The following is a 26,406-nucleotide window of genomic DNA, read 5'->3' as shown; positions in this document are numbered from 1 at the left end:
TTTCCTTGAAATCGAGCATTGGAATCTTATCCAGCTGGTAGTTGGAATGATCTAATTGTTTAACAAGATCATCATGAATATAAATGCACAACCGTGATTCCATGGAATGCAAATGTTGATACGGATTGAATGGCACTGCAAGCTGCATATACTTGTCTTCTGTGAGTTTTCTCAAGCAGAACTCACGCACTACATCATGAAGTGAGCAGTATTCTACATCACGATAAAATCTCATTCCGGAGACCATTATTAGGCTTCTGTTAAGCAAATCAGTCATGCAGACTCGACATGCTTTCTCCATGTTCTCTGTTCCGGCATTCAATACAAACTCTTCAGCCATCCACAACTTCAGCAGATGTTCCACTGGGATCTTATGGTCTTCTGGAAACAATGCCATGTAAAGAAGGCAAGGCTTTAAGTGGTCTTCTAAATGGTCATAACTTGATTGTATCACCTTCATACTCTGCTCTCCTAAAGCAATGTAACTTAAGTCATTTGCAACCTCGAGCCACAAGGATGCCTCCCTTTCCCTTTTTGCTATAATTCCAGCAATCAAGACAACCACAAGAGGCAATCCCTTACAGTGTAGGGCAACTTGTAACCCTGCTTCCAGTAGATCCGGGGGACAACTCTCTCCTCGAAATACCTTCTTCTCCAATAATTCCCAACTCTCTTCGGAAGTTAGAAAGTTAAGAGAATAAGGATCACTGTGGTGCTGAAGTTGCTTAGTCACTTTTTCAATTCGTGTTGTGACCATTACTCTGCTTCCACATTCACCTTGAGGGAAACATATTCCCAAATCTTCCCATGCCTTGACATCCCAAATGTCATCTAATACGATAAGATATCTCTTGCCTATTAGAACCTTGCGCAACATGTCAGCTACATCATCGTCCTCTTTGATTTTGATCTTATCATTTGTAGCTTGTTTGAAAATCTCAACCAATAACATCCTCCTATCATATGCTTGCGACACAGAACACCATGCTTTAACATCAAAGTAATTAACAATAGAGGGATTGTTGTATACCTTTTTTACCAAAGTTGTTTTACCTAGTCCGGGCATCCCATAGATGGAGATAACATCCTGCTTCTTAGTTCCTCGTATCAATTTCTTCATTATAATTTCTGCATGTTTCTCAAAGCCGACAACTACATCATCATAAATTGATGTAATACTAGGTTTGTTTGAAGTCTCTCCAGAAGAAAGAGTTCCTTTTCCACAAGTTCCAACAACCTCCATGGCTTGAGTTAATTGCTTTGTCACCTTTCATAAAAGAAATGAAAACAACGTCATTTCAGAATTCAGAATTTAGAAGAGAAGAAAAAAACCAAACCCAAACATATCAAAGTAATGTAACATATAAAGGGTATTTTCTTTCAGTTACTGGAGATATTAATTCTAGGCCCCCCTGAGTCAAAATTCGCTACTCAATAATCTTTTATACAGTGATTCATCAAATTTTGTTTAAATCCCTTTCCCTTATAGTGGCAGATCGGATCCCAGACTTAAATATGCGAGTTTCACCTTAATATTGTTTCTTAGTATTGACAAAGAAAAATGGAATAATTCGTCAATTGATACGATTACAGAGAATTACAGAGAAGAAACAAATTCCAGGAGTAATCTCGAGGAATATGAACAACTAGTTCAGGAATTAAACCAGAGAATTCAGCTAAAGAGAAAAATATAGAGAGAAGAAAACAATCTTATCATCAATGAATGTCTATTATCTAATACAATCCCTTTATAAGCTCCTAGAGATGGCTAAATCAGTTAAAACCCAAAGCTACAGTAATAACAGAATTTAACCATCTGACAGTAAAGTTTCGAAGCTCAAATTTTAAAATAAAAAAACAGATCAATGAAGAAGATGAAATGTGGTAATATATAAATATTATACATAGTTATGATTCGTAATTTCTAATTTAGTTTAACAACTCTAAAATTTAACTTCTGAATGGAACAAAACCCCTAGTAAATAAGTAGAGAAGCAAATAAAGTAAAATAAAAGTTAAAAATAACCAAGAAAAAACTGATTAAAGAATAGTAATGAATAATGATGTGAAGAAAATAGAGTAAAATGTATGGAAAAAAATAAAACAATTTAGAAATCTGACCTTGCTTGGGTTATTGAGAAGATTGCTTAATTTGATGCTTTTGTGTTCAGAGAAATGGAAACTGAGAAAAATATAGAGAAAGGAGATGGTGGACTTCAATGATATAAATAATTATTGATTAAACAAATAAATAAATAGATATTATTTTAAACTCCCAATCAACAGCTGTAGCCTGTATTTATTGAACCCCGCGTTTCCGATCGGAAAAGATAACTTTGTTTATGCTCCTTTCATTTCATACTCCCTCTGTCCACAATTGTTTGTTAGGGTAAGATCATACACACCCCTCAAGAAAAATTTAATATAAGGTGTAATTTGATTAATATAACCCTACTATACCAAGAATACCAAAAGTTCACATAACTTTTCAATTGAACTACACTATCATTAAGGGCATAATTGGAAAAAAGTGACTAATTTTTTCTTGATTGTTTAAATTGACAATTAATCTTGGACATCTATTTTTAGTATACATGCCAAACAATTGTGGACGGAGGGAGTATTATTTAACTCACGTTCATCTGACATTTGACTTGATATAATGATACAATATTAAAAAATAAAAAAGATTTTTTATGGTTATGTTTTTTAATTTTATGGTTTTTAACTTTTGAGCATGTCATATGGAAAATTGAAACTAAAGTGTTGCCAAAAAAGAAAATGTTATTTTAAAAAAAAAATTAAAAAGAGAGAAGATCATTTTTTTTAACGAAGGAAGTACCTCTATAATTTATTTTACTAGTTCTGGGCACGTGCGTTACACGTGTGTTTCATGCTAAGTTGTGTAGAGTTGTTATAATGATATATATACTTGGACATGTATGTTGCTCGTGTATCCCATGCTAATTAAGTACAAGAACTTTTAAAATATTATAACAAGTGTGTGATAAGCTGCACAAAAATTGAAGAAAAATATACAAGCTCAAACCAATAACTTCAATTATGCAATTCTTATAATATATCAAATATTCAATTTGATAAAAGTTTCTTTTGTTTAATATGTCATAACTCATAATTTAAATGTCAAGTGTGATTTTGATCAAAATATTTCTTGTCTTAAGTTTTTCATATTCTTTTTCACCTTTGTAGTCTCCACCTTTTCACATTTGCATACGTACTAAGAAGTTGTTGTCGAATAAGAGTAGTATTTTATATAGAAATTTGATCAATCTATGTCTTCCTTAAGATGGCTAGTAGATGATCATTGTGCAGTAACTTGCATAGTAATTGAAGAGAAAATATACAAGCTCAAACCAATGAATGATTAGCATATTCAATCAAGACTATTATCAGTACAAGGTACATTAATATTGCTATCAAATGAATTTCAAAAGTAATATTCGAACAATTTTAATTATGTAATTTTTTTAATATATCAGGTATTCAATTTGATAAAAGTTCTTTTTAATATGTCACAACACATAAATTAAGTCTCTTATTGGGTCAAAATATTTCATGTTCTAATTTTTTTGTCTTCTTTCTAAGAAAATGTAGCCTCCACCATTTTATAATCACATACAGATCAATAAGTTGTTATCGAATGTGAATTGTGTTTTATAAAAACTGCACATAAATTCGATCATATACCTTTCTTATGATAGCTAGTGGATCATTGTCAATTTTGTGGTGTACACCTACAAAAAGATATAGTTATTATTAGTGATAAAAATAATAATTGCTAAAATATCTAATCAATGTATATAAATCATAATTATTATAGGTACGTATACCCTTTGTCTAATTCAAAATTATTAGTTCTATCTGTGAATTTAACAAAAAAATATTAGTTAAATTATGTAAATTGAATCCTAACCAAAATTTACACAAACAAAAATATATAGTTTCATCATACTCCAAGAAGTTATAATTAAAAAGAGAGTAATCTTACCTGATTTGATATTTGCATGACAAATTTCTATGTTGCAAGAGGTGAAATAACTATGATACACACGCTTACCTATCCAAGTGAGATGAACTTTCACCTAATCAGAAAACATATATGAATAAGTCGAATTAAAGACAATAACTTATTATGTGAATAAAAAAAAAATAGAAAACATAAACAGATCAAAAATAGAAAAGAGAGATACAAACACAAAATAAATATGAGAAAATATCGCCTGCACATAGTAGGATTGATAATCTTATAATTTGATGAGTTGGGATAGGTGCTTGTGATTTTTCACTATTTATACACAATATATAGCATTTAATAAAATATATTGTATTGAATTGATCAAAAGAATTTACTCCACATTGAATATATCAAGCAACTTTTCAAATTCTCCTTATGTTTATTACTACAAAGAGAAGTTTTAATTTTTGCATTAGGAATCAGAAGAATAAAGCATTTACAAAAATTGAATACACACAACTCCATGTCTTCTGATTTATCTAGTTCATTCATTTGCTATATTATTATTTATATTTATTAGAAGATAGACTTACTTTTTAGCAAAAAAAAAAAAAACATAAATAGGAGATAAATATTAATGGGTATCTTCGGATATATATATTCAATAGCCTAATGCATTGAACTAAGTGTATATTTATACTTGTACAATATTATTGTAGGAATAATATTTGATTGAAGGATATTAATGTCATTCAATATTTCATGGACATTTTGATAATTCAATTTTTAAAATATTTTGGTTCCACTTATATATATACTTACTATTTACTAATTTAATAGAAGTTTTATTTCTCTTTATTTTTATGTGAAGGAAAAATGACAAATTAATTATATTTAATATTTAATTAATAAAATATTTTATAACGTTTTTATTTAGTATATGGGTAAAATGACAATTCAACTTTAAATTTTGAAGCTTTTCACTTTTAATAAAATAAAATTATTTTCTATTCATCTATTATTTATTATTTATTTATGATAATATGATGATAAGTTAGGAAAATGAAGAGGTGTGAAGTTGATCTTAAATGGAAAAATGATTTTAAGAAATAAATTAATAGGCAAGGGGCATTTTCGTAATTTAAATTTTGACTCAGATGGTTCCCACTTTTAATAATGGTCGAACCCATCGGTGGCCCCCTAAAGTTGACACCAATTTTCATTTAGACACTTTAACTAGATTTTATTCATTTTAGACACCTCAAATAGATTTTGATGAGTCATTTTGACACGTTTTGCTTACATGACATAGAGAGTGTGATACACTCGTTTATTGGGCGTGAAAAGTTTATTAATCAATTTTTAATTATTTTTTTTCCCTTCTTCTTCCTATTTTTCAGCCACCATTTTTTAAGCTCAACTACATTCATGGTGAATGTTTTAAAAAAATTGGGAATTAACCACCTATTTCAAGATTTAAATAATCATGAAATTCTTTCATAGAGGAATTTAATATTGTTATAAGGAAGCGGATTTGATATTTTACTCCTTCCTTCCCATCCTTCAAACTCTGCTTCACTGTAAATGCTTTTTATTTTTTAAGTTAATTTTGATGATTTCAATTCAATTTTACTGCTTTGTTTTTAATTTAGAAGAATCTGAATCCATGACATTTTCTTTTAATCAAATGTGGAACAAACCCTTTATCGAACCAAAAGTAAGCAAAATACAAAAAAAATATATGATGATATAACGATTTAATATTAAGGATAGTAAAAAAAAAAAACCTCCCGTCTATTTTACTTGTCATTTTTTATGCACGTCCTCCAAGAAAAATATTAGCTAGAGTATAAAATAATTTGACTAAATTATTTTTATTTATTACTTCTTTATATTTAGTACTTGTCAAATTTTGATCTAACACACCTATTAAGAAAATAATTATTGTTATTAACTGATAGAGTCTTAAACATATTTATTCACTACATTTTTCAAAGAGATTGATTCAATGTTAATAAATTGAGGGTATAATAGGAAGAAAAAAAAATGGTCTTCCTTGATTTGTCAAAAATGACAAGGGAAATCAAATTAGGAAATACTTCATACGTTCACTTTTACTTGTCATTTATTTCTAAAATAGATTTTCATTTTTACTTATCACTTTTGACATGTATATATATATAAAAGATAATTATTTTTTTTCTATGTTTTACTCTTATCATTCAATACTATTCTCCATATCATTTTCAAGACCCAATACTAAACATTAATTAGTAGGGATAGTATGGTAAAACATATATCAATAATTGTTTCCTTAATGAGTATGCTAAGTCAAATATTGACAAGTAAAAATGAACGGATGGAATATTTTACAAGTAAATAAGAACAGATGGAGTATTTGACAAGTAAATAAGAACGGATTGACAAACTTTTGGCTATTTTTTGACACTTTTCAACCTTAAAAAACACTTTTTGAGTTATCCAAACACTTCAAAACTAAAAAATACTCCATATATTCCATATTAACTAAATTTATGAGGCAATACACACATATTAAGAAAAATACTCAAATTAAAGACATAATTTAAATCATACTTTCCACTATTGTCCTTTGTGAAATAAAAAATGTAACTTTGTTACTAGTACAATTTATCTCATATAGAAAATATCGAACTTCATTAAAGGAAAGGACAACTATAGAAAAACAAATTAAACATCCATCTTAAACTTTGAACAATTCAATTATTTCTAACAATGAAAAAAACTTCAAAAATTTAATTAATATAGAATTAAAAAAGTAGCTTAAAAGCCAAAAACCACACAAAATAGGTCAATCTAAACTCCCACTGATACCTACTTGTTCTTCTTGATCTTCTTTTCACTTTTACTTTATGATCAATGTGTGTTTATGATTTGTAATTACTACGTTAGTTTAATAACTCTACAATTTAACTTCTTAAAGGAATAATATGCCTAGTAAATAAGTAGAGAAGCAAATCAAATAAAAAGAGCTTAAAGTTAACCAATAAAATGCGATTAAAGAATATTACTGAATTAATGATGAGTAATTGTGATCATATATATATATGACTCATAATTAATTTAAAAACTAAATGAAATGAAGTTTCTATTTTAATTATTATTAATAATTAGTTAAAGTAGCTTTAAAAGAAAAGAAACAAGAATTGACATTTTAATAATATTTTATGAGGAATGAATATGTTTAAAAAGAAAAATAATACTAATATTTTTTATTATGCAAAAAACATTTTGACTTATTAAGTAACAATAACGATATTTTTTAACTAACCAGCGTCTTTTTTTTCAATGTCACATTGTTTAACATATCTTTTGACGCTTTTTCATTTCTGAGCCCTGAGAGCTATTTTGGTAGAGCTTTTCAGTAATAATTTGTGTACATGAAAATCAGATGCGTTAGAGATGTTTTGATATCTTTTATGAGTCTATCACAACTTAACTAGACCAGGTCCCTTAACACGCATACACACAATACAGAAAGTAATGTGTAATGTAAAGAACAAATGATATTTACGTGGAAACCTTTTTGCTTGGAGAGGAAAAAATCACGACATGTCTCACATGATTTCAGCAACAACTCCATTAATCATCCAGCCAAGATTCAGATTACAAACTCTTGTAACCCTAGGAATTAAACTCGTAATCCCTTCCCCCTTGTAACACCTCTATATAAGACAAGCTAAGCAATAACTCTATTGTCCACCATACCAACTAACTCTAGTTGATAAAGACTTCAACAATAGCTCACAAATTCATCAGCATTACAAGACTGAAATATACATGATAACATAGATCGATATATGATGTGAAAAACTTTTCAAACAAATTTCAGAACTAGATTGATGTTGGAATCATCCAGACAATTTTAGCTTGCAATTCAAATAATAACAACTTCTTAGCTTTCATCTCTTCAACCTGCATGTAGAAGAGGTGATGAACATAAGTTACTAAAAAAATATATTATATTATGTGGTAACCTCACAGTCAATCACTTCAATAAGTCGCAGTGTTGGAATGAATATCTACAAAACTAGGAGGGATCTCCTTGAAGTAGTAACCATCGTGTATAACTAGCTCCTCAAGCACCGGAAAGGATTCCTCTGAAGCTATCCATTCGTCCATCTGCATATCGAGTAATATCAAGTATTTGAGTGCACGGAATTCCACGTTTCTGACGTCCCAACAATAGCTCCGTGTTCTCTCCAAAGGAGTACCCCCCTCTAATTTGAGACTCTCAAGCTTCCGCAATCTTGCAATGTTTGAAATCATTTCTTTCGCCAAGAAACAACCATTTAGGGACAGATCCCTAAGATTTGAAGGGAAGACAAAATAGCTCTCCCATCCAATTGAATCCCAGAATTCCGTCAAAGTAAACTCCAGAAAAAGAGAATGAAGGCAAGTATGAACTTCCGATATGGGAAACAAAGGAAACTTAGGTGCATATTTAATGCAGAGGCTGAGTTCTTCAAGATTTGAAAACTTCCACCAGAACCTTGGATTAATATCATACCTACTTATATAGCAAGTGTGAAAAGTCTTCAAGTTCTCTAGCATAGTTGTTGAAGATTCTTGGTCATTGTATTCCCCTCCCAAGGAAAAATGTTCTATATTCACATGCCTTAGTTTCGTCATTTCCCAAAAAGAAGCACCCCTTATGCATAACTTCTTATGTGACTTGACCTGTAGAGTTTGGAGATAGCGTAGGTTCGATATCCACTGCAATTCAAAATTTTCCAACATAAAGTGCAAGGTACCTCAACTCGGTTAGCTGTAGTATTGCATTAACCCATGAATATGGCAATTCCACATCCATCAAATGCAATGCCCGAACATATCTTAATTCAACAAGTAAATCTAAAGTATTTGATCGGTTATTCAATGTACTGAGTGTTGGATGAGCAATGAACTCCATGTTATTCCATGTATTCATGAGTGTTGGATTTGATCGGTCATTCCATAATTGTTCAACAAGATCATCATGAATATACATGCATAACCGTGATTCCTTGGAATGCAAATGTTGATACGGATTGTATGGCACTGCGAGCTGCATATACTTGTCTTCTGTGAGTTTTCTCAAGCAGAATTCACGCACTACATCATGAAGTGAGCAGTATTCTACATCACGATTAATTCTTATTCCGGAGACCATTATTAGGCTTCTGTTCAGCAAATCACTCAAGCAAACTCGACATGCTTCCTCCATGTTCTCTGTTCCGGCATTCAATACAAACTCTTCAGCCATCCACAACTTCAGCAGATCGTCCACTGGAATCTTATGGTCCTCTGGAAACAATCCCATTTGTAGCTTGTTTGAAAATCTCAACTAATAACGTCCGCCTATTATATGCTTGCGATACAGCACACCATGTTTTAACATCAAAGTAATTAACAATAGAGGGATTGTTATACACCTTACTTGCCAAAGTTGTTTTACCGAGTCCGGGCATTCCACAGATGGAGATAACATCCCGCTCCTTTGTTCCTCGTATCAATTTCTTCATTATAATTTCTGCATCTTTCTCAAAGCCCACAACTTCATCATCATCATAAATTGATGCAATACTACGTTTGTTAATTTCAACAACATCCATTTCAATTGGCAATTGTGGAAACTACTAACCGGACTACTGCCTTGAGTTAATTGCTCTATCACCTTTCATTAGGAAAACAGTTGAAAAAAAAACATTATTTCATAGAGTAGTAACACAGAGGTGTTATAATTGTAAGAAAAAAATAACAAAAAGAATCCGATCAAGGAATTGTACGGTATAATGATGTCAAAGTAAAATTTGATGCTTTAATTTTACAAATCTATTACAAGACAAGCTAAGCAATAACTCTACTGCCCACTATACCAAATTACCAACTAACTCAAGTTGATATAAATTTCATCAATAACTCAACGTAACTAACCCTAGCTACTAACTCGACTTAACGATGATTACAACTGAAATGATCTAAATTACTTTATAGCATAGGAATAGATCTTACACCGTTAGAGCACAAGACATTAACCGCACATAACAACTAAAGACTCAAGAAAATAGAGTAAAATGTATGTTGAATATGAAAAACAAATAAAACAATTTAGAAATCTAACCTTGAGATATTGAGAAGAAGACTGCTTGATTTGATGCTTTTGGGTTTAGAGAAATGGAAACTGAGAAAGTAATTAAAATAAGCCAAACCAAAGAGGATCGAATGGATTTCCACTTGCAAATATGTTAATGAGCTTTAGAGTTAATTAATGAAGTTGGTGGTGGCCGGTACCTGAATATTAATTGTAGGAAATATTATAGAAAGACTTGCTTTTAAGCAATAATTTGAAATAATAGTCAATTTAAGAAAAGGCCAAATACATAAATTTGCCCTCATATTTCATTTAGGTACTCTATTTTAATTTTGTTTCATTTTAATCTTTCAATTTTATTTTTTTATGTATCATTTAAAACACAAAATACTAGTATTATGATTTCTTACTTTTTTTTAGTTATATTTTTAATTGCAGTTTTGCATTTTAAAAATTGACGTATGTCAGTTAGCTTACGTAATAAAAAATTAATGGATAAATAGTTGAGTGACTTTCTAAGTGAAATGTCAATAGTTAAGTAACTTTTGAGTTATAAAAAGTTGAGTGACTTTCTAAGTGAACAAATTTAAGTTGGGTGATTTTGTAAATGAACTATTCAAAGTTGAGTGACCATTTGAGATATTATCTCTTGGTTTATTTACAAATCAATATTCCTACTACAATTATTAATTAATTATTACTCTTCATTCTATAGGATAAAAGTAAGGAAAAATTATTTGGATGAATACCTTTTAATAAATAATTACTGATTTTAGCGATATTTTTGATTTATTACCATTTATAGCAATACTATGATAAATCTGCAATATGTATTAAAAGTGAATTATATATGCAATATATATGTATTATGACTGTTTTTTAAAATATATTATGTTTGTTTGGTAAGAAATTAACACGTTGTATTATAATTGTATTAAAATGTGTGATAAATGTATTATCTATCAATAAAACTTGTATTATATGTGTTCTATAAATTGTTCACTGTAATATATATTAAAATTGTATTATAAATATAATAAAAGTGAAAAAAAAATGTTATTTCTATAAATGATAAATATTTTCTTAATATAGTATATTGATGTAAGTTTCCTAAAAGTAAATGGAAGCTGAGATTGATTTTTAAGTTTGTACTCACTACTCAGTTCTATAAGATAAGATTTTGTACTATCTTTATTCTACCATGATATACAATATTCTTAACTAGAAGAAGAGGGATCCTTGCAAACACTAGATTTAATGTAAGCGTGAGATCAATACAATGAGTAACCACCCTCCAATCAAGGTGTATGTTTTATTCCTAAATCCAAATTAGTCGAATTAAAAGATTCACCTTTCAAGTGGCTAACTATATAGGAAATTGAATTGCAACCTCAGCTTCCTAATTAAAAAGCTCCCTAATAAAAACAGAAAAAAGGCATAAAACATATACTGTATCATTTATCTTGGCCTCAATTGGTATGTATGTTTTCCAATTTTGGGTATGTACAAATAGACATTAAACTTGAATATAGTTGAACGAGTAGACACACGTCCTATATGACAATTGTGTCCTACATGGTATCCTACATGTATTATGTTACGTAGAATGTGTGTCTACTTGTTTATTTTTATACAAATTTAAGTACTTACTTATGCACATCCAATGTTGAAGGGCATAACTGTTAGCTAAGATCAAGTTAAAAGATATGTATGTCTTATCTTCAGGGACATCGATAAAAAGAATCTGAATTATGCTTAAAAAAACAGACAATAATGTGACAATACAGAAGTAGAATTAAGAAGTGGAAATAGAGCTGGGAATTCACAGCTTTGAATTGCTTTTAAATACATTTAATTATTTATTACACCTAAAACTTGGAGACTGTCACATCCTGTGTTTTCTTCTCTGTCCCTTTTGATATTCATAGCTGAAACACCAAGTGAATGGCTGCAGTAACCCAGTCTAATAAGTCGCAGTGTTGGAATATCCGCAAAGCAAGGAGGGATCTCCTTGAAATTTTGACCAGTAGCTTCTATAGATAGCTCCTCAAGAACGGGAAAGGATTCCTCTGAAGCTTTCCATTCGTCTATATGCCAACGGAGTAATGTCAAGTATTTGAGTGCAGGGAACTCAACATTTGTAATGTCCCAGCAATAGAGGCTCTCACTCTCAGATATCCTGCAAGGAACTCCCGTCTCTAATGTGAGACTCTCAAGCTTCCGCAATCTTGCTATGTTTGAAACCATTCCTTCCCTCAAGAAACAGCCAGCAAAGTACAGATGCCTAAGATTTGGAGGGAAGACAAAATTGCTCTTCCATCCAACTGAATCCCAGAATTTCAAGGAACTTAACTCCAGAGAAAGAGAATGAAGGCAAGTATAAACTTCCGGTATGGGAAACAAAGGAAACTCAGGTACATATTTCATTTTGAGGCCGAGTTCTTCAAGATTTGGAAACCTCCACAAAAACCCTGGATTCATATTGTCCAAGCATATATTGCAAGTGTGAAAAGTCTTCATGTTCTCTAGCATAGTTGTTGAAGTTTCATCACAACTTCCTTCGTCATTGAAATTCCATACCACGGAAGACCTATTTATATTCACATGCCTTATCTTTGTCATTTCCCATAAAGTAGAAGCCCTTAGCCATATCCTCTTCCTTGTTTTGAGCTGCAGAGTTTGGAGATGGTGTAGGTGTGATATCCACTTCAATTGAAATTGCTTGACATAAAGTGCTAGGTACCTCAACTGAGTTAGCGATTGCAGTACAGTAGCCCATGAATTTGGCAATTCCACATCCATCAAATACAATGCCCTAATAAATCTGAATTTAACAACTAAATCTAATGGATTTGAATATTGGTTATTCCATGTATTGAGTTTTGGATGAGCAATGAACTCCAAAGAATTTGTTTCCTTGAAATCGAGCATTGGAATCTTATCCAACTGGTATTCAGAATAATCTAATTGTTTAACAAGATCATCATGAATATAAATGCATAACCGTGATTCTGTGGAATGCAAATGTTGATACGGATTGTATGGCACTGCAACCTGTATATAATTGTCTTCTGTGAGTTTTCTCAAGCAGAACTCACGCACTACATCGTGAAGTGAGCAGTACACTACATCACGATTAACTCTCGTTCCAGAGACCATTACTAGGCTTCTGTTAAGCAAATCACTCAAGCAAACTCGAGATGCTTCCTCCATGTTCTCTGTTTCGGCATTCAATACAAACTCTTCAGCCATCCACAACTTCAGCAGATCGTGCACTGGAATCTTATGGTCCTCTGGAAACAATCCCATGTAGAGAAGGCAAGGCTTTAAATGGTCTTCTAAATGGTCATAACTTGATTGTATTACCTTCATACTCTGCTCCCCCAAAGCAAGAGAACTTAAGTTATTTGCAACCTCGAGCCACAAGGACGTTTCCCTTTTCATTTTCGCAACCCAGCAACCAGGACAACCACAAGAGGCAATCCCTTGCAATGTTGGGCAACTTGTAACCCTGCTTCAAGTAGATTCAGGGGACAACTCTCTCCTTGAAATACCTTCTTCTCCAATAATTTCCAACTCTGTTCGGATGTTAGAAAGCTAAGAGAATAAGGATCACTATGGTGCTGAAGATACTTAGCCACTTATTCAATTCTTGTTGTAACCATTACTCTGCTTCCATATTTACCTTGAGGGAAACATAAACCCAAATCTTCCCATGCCTCGACATCCCAAATATCATCTAATACGATGAGGTATCTCTTGCCTATTAGAACCCTGCGCAACATGTCAGCTACATCATCGTCTTCTTTGATTTCGATCTCATCATTTGTAGCTTGTTTGAAAATTTCAATCAATAACGTCGTCCTATTATATGCTTGCGACAAAGCACACCATGCTTTAACATCAAAGTGATTAACAATATAGGGATTGTTGTATACCTTTCTTGCCAAAGTTGTTTTACCAAGTCCTGCCATTCCATAGATGGAGATAAGATCCCGCTCCTTTGTTCCTCGTATCAATTTCATCATTATAATTTTTGCTTCTTTCTCAAAGCCCACAACTTCATCATCATCATAGATTGATGTAATACCAGGTTTGTTTGAAGGCTCTCCAGAAGAAAGAGTTCCTTTAGCACAAGTCTCAACAACTTCCATGGATTGAGTTAATTGCTCTTTCACCTTTAATAAAAGAATGAAAACAATATCATTTCATAATTTAGAGAAGAAAAACACCCAAACCAAGTTCAAATGATTTGAATTTTTGTTGTACTACAATTTACAAACCAACTTGAAGTAGTTAGTTACATATTTGAATTAATTACATGATTTTATAAGCGAAAAAAGATTTTAAAAAAATCTCACCTTCCGTTGTTGATTGTGGCAAACAGAGATCAATTGCTCCAAAGGGTTGCCCTAAATTGATGGTAATAGAAATTAAAAAAATGACAAATAGTTGTCGGCTTGTAGTGGGAAATATCAGCAACTAAATAAATACAATAATTTAAGATTTTTCTAAAAAAATAATTGAGTGTTCACAAATAAAAAAAAAAGTGATTAAAATAAATTAAATTATTTTAAAATGGTGAATGCCCATGTGACTTATGGACCCACCCACTGTAGCAAACATCCATCCCAAGTAACATACATTTTCAGACTTATAAATAGTCTAATATTCTTAATTCTTTTAAAATGTAATGGATAAGGATCTGAAAAATAATCCAATTTTGATCAAATTTGTTGTTGTGATACTAAACTTTCATGAGGACCTATTATCTCCCTAGACTATTTAATACCGTATTTTAAACATATATATTTGCCCACGTGGACATAAAAAATAATGTAAAATTATAAATAGTAATGTGTCCACGTGGGCACATATAGACCTTTAAAATACACTATTAAATAGTTCAGGGGTGAAAAATACACTATTAAATAGTTTAGGGAGGTAATAGGTCCTCATGAAAGTTTAGTATCGCAACAGCAAATTCGACCAAAGTTGAGGTATTTTTCAAACCGTTTTCCCAAAATGTAGTACACATTTTAAAAAATATATTATTTGATATTTATTACTTTCATCTCGAATTAATAATATTTTGTTTTTAATTTTCATCACTTTGTAACACAATTTGATGATATTATTAATTTTCACTATGAATAATGCATAAAATTTAAATGATAAGATACAAATTTTAATTAAAATACAATACATAATATAATAATTTAAATACAAAATAATGATACAATACATTACATAACATAATAATTTTTAAATCACAACCATAATTTAGTAATTCGGTAGTTTGATTCTAGATTTAACAATATTCGAAAAAGGAAGTATGTAGTGTATGATTTAGAGAAGTTGTGATTGTAATTGCAATCGTGCTTGTCGATTTCTTTTTTTAATTATTCTTAGTTGTTCTTTAGAAAGTTAGAATAAGATATAATTTAATATTAAATTAAGAATTTCAAAAATTAAATTTTATATAACATAAAAATTATATAGGATGATTATTAAAGAAAGAAAAGATTTATATTACGAAATAAGAAAATAAAATGAAATAGAAATAATAATATAATATTGAGGAGAAAGAAGGAGATTGTTTTTTTAGAGAGTAAATAGAGAATTCGGTTGGAATTGGTTGTCTGGAAAAATAAAGAACTCAATATTTTGAGAGTAAAATAGAGTGTAGGGTTGGAGAAGCCCTTAGGATAAATGTGTATTATTATTTGTTGTCTTATTTGCTTGATATCTTTCTATTTTTTAATTTATCGGAAATAATTTTTCTAACATAAATATAGGGATAAGATTTGCTTAAATATTTTCTGATTTAAAATAGAGCACACTTGGTATGCTACTGTTGTTGGTGAGCAGAATTATTATAGTGTTCATATTATCCTTTGGGCTGGTAGTTGGCTCACTGATTTGGGCTTGAAACTGTCATGTTAGAGCTTAAAGGTCTCAAGTTCGAGATCCTTGTTGGCCTCTGGGTTGAGCTTGTTGCATCGAATTTGCCTAGTTTATAATACATCTGAAACAAGAAACAAACTCTTTTAGGCAATTTGTACAAATATTTCACGAGTCACCAGATGACAACATTGTTCAATTATTCACAAGTAAAACTAGATTGACAAGATTTTGTACTGTCTTTATTCTACCTGAAGTTAAACAGACTATAGAAATGGAAATAGAGCACCTATGAAGTGCATTTATTTACTTTTTATAACAACTTGGAGACTGTCACATCCTGTGTTTTCTTCAATTTCTCTTTTGATATTCATAGCTGAAACCACAAGTGAATTGATGCATTTGGACAGTTCAATAAGTCGCAGTGTTGGAATATCTGCAAAGCTTGAAGGGATCTCCTTGAAATTGGGACCAGTAGCTTGTATAGATAGCTCCTCAAGCACCGGAAAGGATTCCTCTGAAGCTTTCCATTCGTCTATCGCCCAACTGAGTAATGTCAAGTATTTGAGTGCACGGAACTCCACATTTCTGACGTCCCAACAATAACTTTGTGATCTCCTCCAAGGAAATCCCACCTCTAATTTGAGACTCTCAAGCTTCTTCATACTCGCAATGTTTAAAACCATTTCTTCCGTCAACAAAAAGCCAGCAAGGTGCAGATGCCTAAGATTTGGAGGGGAGACAAAATTGCTCTTCCATCCAACTGAATCACAGAGTTTCAAGGAAGATAACTCCAGAGAGAGAGAATGAAGGTGAGTATGAACTTCCGGTATGGGAAACAAAGGAAACTCAAGTACATTTTTAATGTTGAGGCTGAGTTCTTCAAGATTCGGAAACCTCCACAAAAACCTTGGATTCATATTATCCAAGCATATATGGCAAGTCCGAAAAGTCTTCATGTTCTCTAGCATAGTTGTTGAAGTTTCCTTGAAACTTCCTTGGTCATTGACATCCCATACCACAGAAAAAGCATCTATATTCACATGCCTTAGCTTTATCATTTCCCATAAAGTAGAAGCCCTTAGGCGTATCCTCTCACTTGACTTCAGATGCAGAGTTTGGAGATGGTGTAGGTGTGATATCCACTTGAAATCAAAATGTTGGACATAAAGAGCAAGGTACCTCAACTGAGTTAGTGACTGCATTGCAGTAGCCCACGAATTTGGCAATTCCACATCCATCAAATGCAATGCCCGAACAAATCTTAATTTAACAAGTAAATGTAAAGGATTTGAATATCGGTTATTCCATGTATTGAGTTTTGGATGAGCAATGAACTCCAAAGAATTTATTTCCTTGAAATGGATCGTTGGAATCTTATCCAGCCGGTAATCGGAATGATCTAATTGTTTAACAAGATCGTCATGAATATAAATGCATAACCGTGATTCCCTGGAACGTAAATGTTGATACGGATTGTATGGTACTGTGAGCTGCATATACTTGTCTTCTGTGAGCTTTCTCAAGCAGAACTCACGCACTACATCATGAAGTGTGCAGTATTCTACATCACGATTAATTCTCATTCCGGAGACCATTACTAGGCTTCTGTTATGCAAATCACTCAAGCAAACTCGAGATGCTTCCTCCATGTTCTCTGTTTCAGAATTCAATACAAACTCTTCAACCATCCACAACTTCAGCAGATGGTCCACTGGAATCTTATGATCCTCTGGAAACAATGCCATGTAAAGAAGGCAATGCTTTAAGTGGTCTTCTAAATGGTCATAACTTGATTGTATTACCTTCATACTCTGCTCTCCTAAAGCAATGGAACTTAAGTCCTTTGCAACCTTGAGCCACAAGGAGGCCTCCCTTTCCATTTTTGCAATAAATCCAGCAACCAGGACAACCACAAGAGGCAATCCTTTACAGTGTAGGGCAACTTGTAACCCTGCTTCAAGTAGATCCGGGGGACAAGTCTCTCCTCGAAATACCTTCTTCTTCAATAATCTCAAACTCTCTAACGTCGTTAGGAAGCTAAGAGAATAAGGATCACTGTGGTGCTGAAGATGCTTAGCCACTTTTTCAATTCGTGTTGTGACCATTACTCTGCTTCCATATTCCCCTTGAGGAAAACATTTTTCCAAATCATCCCATGCCTCGACATCCCAAATGTCATCTAATACAATGAGGTATCTCCTGCCTATTAAACTCTTGCGCAACTTGTCAGCTATGTCGTCATTGCCCTCATTGATTTTTATTTTATCATTTGTAGCTTGTTTTAAAATTTCAACCAATAACTTCCTTCTATTATATGCTTGCGACACAGCACACCATGTTTTAACATCAAAGTAATTAACAATAGAGGGATTGTTGTATACCTTTTTGGCCAAAGTTGTTTTACCTAGTCCTGCCATTCCAAAGATGGAGATAACATCTCGTTCCTTAGTTCCTCGCGTCAATTTCTTCATTATATTTTCTACATGTTTCTCAAAGCCCACAACTTCTTCATCATCATAAATGGATGTAATAATAGGTCTGTATGAATGCTCTCCAGAAGAAAGAGTTGCTTTTTCACAAGTCTCCATGAATTGAATTAATTGCTTTGTCACCTTCCATAAAAGAAACGAAAACAACATCAGTTCATAATTTAGACAAGAAAAACACTCAAACCAAGTTCAAAGTATTTGAATTTTGGTTGCAAAGAAACTTTGTTGGATAAACTAGAAACCAATTTGAAGTATTTTATAAGCAAAAAGAAAAATTAAAAAATCTCACCTTCCGTTGTTGATTGCCCTAAATTGATGGTTTCAGAAATTAAAAAAATGAAAAATAGTTGTAGTGGGAAATATCAGCAACCAAATAAATACAATAATTGAGTGTTCACAAATTTTATTTTATTTTTAAAAAGTGATTAAATAAATTAAAATTTACTTTAAAAAAGTAAAAAAAAAAAATTGGGAGCCATAATAATTTTTGCTTTTTGACTAAAAAGTCTCTTTCTTTTCTTCTCATCTTTTCCCCGTTTGCTTTTTCTTTTTTCTTTTTTCTCTTTCTTATCTACTTACTTAGATAATGTTGCCCGTGCTATGCACGAGCCCAATAATATAAATGATATGTTTTGGGGCTAATAACAAAATTTTTAAAGTGATTGTTTGCGTGGATAAAGGAATAAGTTTTTTTTTATCACAAATCTGTACTTTCTTTGATGTTATTTAAGGGATAATAAGACTACCCACATATAACATTTTAAAAATATTTTATGTTGTCAATTATCATGATTTATAGTATTTTTACAATAGATTCACTTCAAGAATCAGTGGAATTTTTTGTATTTTTTTGAAAACATATTTTATGTTGTCAATTATCATGATTTATAGTATTTTTACGCAATTTTTAAATATAAAAAACAGTAAAAAAAAAGACAAATAAATTAAAATGGACCCAATATATGTTATTTTTGTTGTCTCAATTTATGTGATACAAATAAAATTTGGAGAGTCATCCAAATTTTCATATTTTTTTTAAAAATGCTTTAAGTTATTAATTATTGTGATTTATAATATTTTTATGTAACTTTCAAATAACCTACATTACTGGTCACTTTGTTCTAATTTATGTGATATTGATAAAATTACAAAATTAACCCTTTTAAAATGTCTTTCACATATTTTAAGTTGTTAATTATTATTATTTATAATACTTTTTCGGTAATTTTAAAATGATATGTGTTATTTTTTTTGTCCCAATATATGTGAGCCTGATAGAATTCTGAGAGTGAACCTATTTTATTATATAGCTTTTAAATATTTTAAATTGGTAATTATTGTAATTTTTAATGCTTTTTAAGTCATTTGTAAATGATATATGTTGCTTCCTTTGTCCCATTTTATATAGTATAAATAAAATTCCTGAAAGCAACTCAATTTTTAATATATTTTTTTAAATATTTTAAATTATTAATTATTGCGATTTATAATATTAAAAAAAAATTAAATAGAAAATGTACAAAACTTGTATCAGCCTAAAAAATGACCACGATAATTCGAATCCTACAGAAAGCAATAAGGTTGTACGTAATTTTAAAATACTTAATATATATTACTCCGCTTGTCTCAATGTATGTAGCATAGATAAAATTTCAAGAGTCAATCAAATGTTGTTAATTGTTAAGATTTACAATACATTTTACGTAGTTTTCAATAATTTCACATTAAATAATACATATTACTACTTTTGTCTCATTTTATATGACATTGATAGATTAATTTAAAGAATCAGTCAATTTCTTTTTTTGTGTTTTTTTAATAAATATTTTAAGTTGTCAATTATCACGATTTATTGTATTTTATACATAATTTTTAACGATAGATTAATTTCAAGAATCAATCGAATTTTTTTATCTGTATTTATTTTTGGAATATTTTATATTGTCAATTATCATGATTTATAATATTTTTACGATAGATTCACTTCAAGAATCAGTGGAATTTTTTGTATATTTTTGAAAACATGTTTTATGTTGTTAATTATCATGATTTATAGTATTTTTACACAATTTTTAAATATAAAAAACAGTAAAAAAAAATAAGACAAATAAATTAAAATGGACCCAATATATGTTATATTTGTTGTCTCAATTTATGTGACACAAATAAAATTTGGAGAGTCATCCAAATTTTCATATTTTTTTTAAAAATGTTTTAAGTTATTAACTATAGTGATATATATATATATGTCACTAATGGAAAAGTCCCAATCTTAAATATTATATATTATACTTGAGCATAAACTCCCTTTTATTATATAGTAGAAAATATAAATATATATGTGGGCTCTAGTAATTCCACATGTCAAGTTAATGGGTAGCTTCAACTCCCACTTATATAATAAGAGAAAATATATATTATATATATTATATAGTAGAAAAAATCATAAACTCCCTCTATATTTTATTATATTATATTATATTATATATTATATAAACTCCCTTATAGTAGAAAAATAAATATATATTATATATATTATATAGTAGAAAAAATGATTTATTATATTATATTATTATATTATATATTATATAGAGAGTTTATGATGGGACACATAGAATGTCCCATCATAAACTCCCTTTTATATAATAGTAGAAAATCTACTAATAAAATAAAATAAGTTTTCCTCCATTTAACTTTATTCTTAAAAAAAAAAAAGTTATGGTAACGGAAAAATGTGAATGATAGACAATTATTACTATTTATGAATATAATAATTTAAAAAAAAAAGCATTTCAAAATTTTATGTATTTTATTGAAATTATAAATTTAAAAAATTATATATATATAAAACTTAAATAATTAACTATTAAATTGGTGTATCTAACCGTTCAAATGTCAATATTTATATTTTGATAAAATAAAAAAAATGTTCTGATTGAATTTCTCGGTGTGGAAATATTAAAGATTAGTCTTTAGCATAACTAATACCGGAGGAAATTATGTTGTGCGACTATTTGTAGCTTAAATAGAAAAAAGTCATTATATGAAGAAAAAAAATATATCATGTATTTTATAAATTCATTGAATGAGTGGATTGACCATTTCGTTATACATGAACTGCTTATATGTATTATTATAAATTTATTGAAGGTTTGGATTGTCCATTTCGTTAATACATGAACTAAAGTAGTTCATGTATGCATATTTAAGAGATGATTTGAAGACATTTGAATAAGACGATCTCTACATTCTAGTCTCCATATCTCTTTTCTATATTGCTTATATCTTATCAGATGTATTTTATTTACCGATTCATGTATTCAATGTCCAATAGAAAAAAAATCATATAATCTAAAGAACAATTATATTGATGATACATGTAAAAGAAGAAACAAAATATTTTAGGGCAGTTTAGGTACTATTTTGTTGCATTTGGTATATGTATTCTAAAATCTTTTATTTTTACTCCTAGAGTCAAATTTGCTTTTGAATTTTGAGAAACGGACCAACTTTATTCTATCTGAAAGTTGAATTGCAACCTCAGCTTCCTAAGTTAAAAATTTCACTAATAAAACGAAGAGATAATAATGTGACAATACAGAAGTAGAATTTAGATGTGTAAAGAGAGCAGTTTTCCTACAACATGGAGACTGTCACATCCTGTGTTTTCTTCTATCTCTCTTTTGATATTCATAGCTGAAACTACAAGTGAATCCGTGCAGTTAGACAGTTCAGTAAGTCGCAGTGTTGGAATATCCGCAAAGCTAGGAGAGATCTCCTTGAAATCGTTACAAACTTGTAAAGATAGCTCCTCAAGCACGGGAAAGGATTCCTCTGAAACTTTCCATTCTTCCATCTGCATACTCAGTAATGTCAAGTATTTGAGTACAGGGAACTCCACATTTGTGACGTCCCAGCAATACCTCTATGATCTCCGAAAAGGAATTCCCAACTCTAATTTGAGACTCTCAAGCTTCTTCAATCTTGCAATGTTTAAAACAATTTCTTCCGTCAAGAAACAGCCAGCAAGGCGCAGATGCCTAAGATTTGGAGGGAACACAAAATAGTTTTCTCATCTAACTGAATCCCAGAAATTCATGAAAGGTAACACCAGAGAAAGACAATGAATGCGAGTATGAACTTCCGGTATGGGAAACAAAGGAAATTTAGGTACACATTTAAGGTTGAGGCTGAGTTCTTCAAGATTCGGAGACCTCCACCAGAACCTTGAATTCATATCATCCCTGCTTATATAGCAAGTGCCAACAGTCTTCATGTTCTCTAGCGGAGTTGTTGAACATTCTTCAAAACTTCCTTCGCCATTGTCTTCCCATACCAAGGAAAAACGGCCTATTTTCACATGCCGTAACTTCCTCATTTCATATGAAGTAGCAGCCCTAAGGTGTAAATTCTCAATGATGTTGGACCGGAGCAGTAGAGATTGGAGATTGTGTAGGTGTGATATCCACTTTAAATCAAATTGTTTGACATAAAGTGCAAGGTACCTCAACTGAGATAGCGATTGCATTGCAGTAGCCCATGAATTTGGCAATTCCACATCTGTCAAATGCAATGCCCAAATATATCTTAATTTAACAAGTAAATGTAAAGGATTTGAATATAGCTTATTCCATGTATTGAGTTTTGGATGAGCAATGAACTCCAAAGAATTTGTTTCCTTGAAATAAAGCATTGGAATCTTAGTCAGCTGGTATTCAGAATGATCTAATTGTTTAACAAGATCATCATGAATATAAATGCATAACCGTGATTCCGTGGAATGCAACTGTTGATACGGATTGTATGGCGCTATGAACTGCATATAGTTGTCTTCTGTGAGTTTTCTCAAGCAGAACTCACGCACTACATCATGAAGTGAGCAGTATTCTATGTCACAATTAATTCTCATTCTGGGAACCATTACTAGGCTTCTGTTATGCAAATCACTCAAGCAAACTCGGCATGCTTCCTCCATGTTCTCTGTTTCGGCATTCAATACAAACTCTTCAGCCATCCACAACTTCAGCAGATCGTTCACTGGAATCTTATGGTCCTCTGGAAACAATCCCATGTAAAGAAGGCAGGCTTTAAGTGGTCTTCTAAATGGTCATAACTTGATTGTATCACCTTCATACTCTGCTCTCCTAAAGCAAGGGAACTTAAGTCATTTGCAACCTCGCGCCACAAGGACGCCTCCATTTCTGTTTTTGCTATAATTCCAGCAATCAAGACAACCACAAGAGGCAATCCCTTACAGTGTAGGGCAACTTGTAACCCTGCTTCCAGTAGATCCTGTTGTGACGAAAAGATGAAAACGAAAAACTAAAATAAAGAACACCAAGTTTAACGTGGAAAAATCCTTCAAAACGAAGGTAATGTTGGGTTATGAAGGATGATTAGGGCGTCATGCGGAAGCTTACAATTTGCAAATCATATAGTTGATAAATCAGATAACAAAAACTTATACTAAAAATCAAAATATTATTATATCAAAACTAATATAAAGAAAAAACATTGAAACTTTAGAGAGAATAAATCTCCCCATAAACAAGACTCTTAAACGACTACATTGTGGATGTTATTGTTTTGTGTTAGAAGAAACAAACTAATATTTATAGAGTCCTAAAACCTTTTCTTACTAGAAAAAGAGTCCTAAAATGAGAGAATAAATCAAATATGAAAGAATATTATATTTTCCTTTCAAGAAAAGTAAAAACATTTATGGTAATGTTTTGTCTTTTCTTTAAGAAAAAATAAATCTTAAATTATGGTAAGAAAATCAAGGCAAAATCCTAACAGGTAACCACCACGGGATCGACAAGATCCGAATTGCTTCACTATAACAATAAGAGAGTTACAGTTGTTCTTCTAATGGCTACATAACAAGTGCCAAAAGAGAACAAACAATAGCTACACTAACAAAAGATAAATAGAAAGAAACACCACCCAAACCCAACTGCTGTTCGGGGCCTAAAACAGGATCTTTCTGACTTCCGAATCCGATCTCCACCGTTCAAATCAACCACCAAGATGTCAGGAACACTCAATAAAAATTTCAGCCCGATCCAACGGTTAGTTAATCGGAAAACACGATCTGAAGGTTGCTAGACGGAATAAAAGACTGCAGCAAAAGAACCCTTTTTTCTTTTCTCTTATCTCTTGCAAAAACTACTCTTATGTCCTAATGTCTTTCAAAGACAATATTAATGAGCAATCTAAATTGTTCTCTCAAGACCATCCTCTATTTATAGAGTTGTACTTTTCCTTACAAAGTCAAAACCAACTCCAAATAGGATTACTATTTCAATCCTTTTCCTAATAGAATTGGAAACCAAATAAAGAAAATAATTCCAATCCTTTTTCAAGTAGGATTAGGCCATGGGCCTTTGGCTGGAACATGGGCAATAGCCCAACAGATCCGGGGGACAACTCTCTCCTCGAAATACCTTCTTCTCCAATAATTCCCAACTCTCTTTGGATGTTAGAAAGCTAAGAGAATAGGGATCACTGTGGTGCTGAAGATGCTTAGTCACTTTTTCAATTCGTGTTGTAACCATTACTCTGCTTCCACATTCACCTTGAGGGAAACATATTCCCAAATCTTCCCATGCCTTGACATCCCAAATGTCATCTAATACGATGAGGTATCCCTTGCCTATTAGAACCTTGCGCAACATGTCAGCCACAACATCGTCCTCTTTGATTTTGATCTTATCATTAGTAGCTTGTTTGTAAATCTCAACCAATACTGTCCTCCTATTATATGCTTGTGACACAGCACACCATGCTTTAACATCAAAGTAATTAACAATATAGGGACTGTTGTATACCTTTCTTGCCAAAGTTGTTTTACCGAGACCGGGCATCCCATAGATGGTGATAACATCCCGCTCCTTTGTTCCTCGTATCAATTTCTTCATTATTATTTCTGCATGTTTCTCAAAGCCCACAACTTCTTCATCATAAATTGATGTAATACTACATTTGTTTGAAGTCTCTCCAGAAGTTCCTTTTCCACAAGTTCCAATCACCTCCATAGCTTTGTCACCTTTCATAAAAGAAATGAAAACAACATCATTTCAGAATATAGAGAAGAAAAAAACCAAACCCAAACATATCAAAGTAATGTAACATGTAAAGTTTTGTTGAGTATATAGCAAGAGTTAATGGGAAATGGAGGGAAGATGAAAAGAGAGGAACTTGAAAAGTCCTCTTATGCTTTAGTAAAAAGACATTTCTCCCTCATTGGTGGTGGAAAGAAAAATAGAAGAGTTTAAATATAGAAACACTTCTATTAATTGTTAAAAGGGTTGGAAAGAGGGACCCCCTCGCGCCGTCGTTGTCACTCGGCTTTGGCTTTGGCTTTGAAAAATGATCGAGCGAGAGATTATTTTTGGACAAAGTTTTGTTTTAAATAATTTAATTAATTATTTAAATAAAATTAAATGGCCAAAACATTTCAATTAATTAGTTAATTAACCGAAATGTTTCGACCCGACTCGAATTTGCGTGACCCGTTTTATTTGAATTTCCCGCAGTTGGAGATAACTGTTCTGAAAGGTTGCAACTTTCAGGAACAACCATGACCGTTTGAAAGGTTGCAAATTTTCTGAAATAGTCGTGTGGTTTCTGAAAGGTTGCAACCTTTCGGAACCAGTTCCTCTTGGCTATAAATACCAGTTATTTTTCAAACTTTTTACTTACGAAAATTTCTAATTTCTTCTTCTTCTGCATAAATATTTTTCGTATACTTTATTGTCGTTGAGTGGCTCGCTGACACCAGCATTTTGGGTATCAATATACTGGTGATTGAGATTATTCTATCCTGGGAGGACATATTCCAAATCAAACTTCAGTTACTAGAGGGGAATAATTTCCTTAAGGGGACACTGTGCACTCTCCACTAACAAGGATAACATCAA

At 31.4% G+C, this 26,406-nt stretch overlaps 2 protein-coding genes and 1 pseudogene across 2 annotated transcripts in view; all 3 read right to left on the bottom strand.

The window, feature by feature from the left end:
• LOC125875029 (putative late blight resistance protein homolog R1B-16) overlaps positions 1-26,406 on the bottom strand; it is a 58,673-nt gene that overhangs the window by 7,988 nt on the left and 24,279 nt on the right. The window lies entirely within an intron of this gene.
• On the bottom strand, positions 2-25,521 carry LOC125873477 (putative late blight resistance protein homolog R1B-12; the record flags this gene model as incomplete). Its single annotated transcript, XM_049554412.1, has 3 exons — positions 24,905-25,521; positions 23,612-23,777; positions 2-454 (listed from the first exon to the last, which is right to left on the bottom strand). Coding segments are annotated over exons 1-3 (1,236 nt in total), but the record flags the coding sequence as incomplete, so codon positions are not given.
• LOC125875027 (putative late blight resistance protein homolog R1B-17) lies at positions 11,855-14,242 on the bottom strand (annotated as a pseudogene).

The sequence above is a fragment of the Solanum stenotomum genome, chromosome 8 (assembly GCF_019186545.1).
Source record: "Solanum stenotomum isolate F172 chromosome 8, ASM1918654v1, whole genome shotgun sequence".
Classification (NCBI taxonomy): Eukaryota; Viridiplantae; Streptophyta; class Magnoliopsida; order Solanales; family Solanaceae; genus Solanum; species Solanum stenotomum.
Note: the sequence above shows the minus strand (reverse complement) of the source record. Positions and strands in the feature narration are given on the sequence as shown.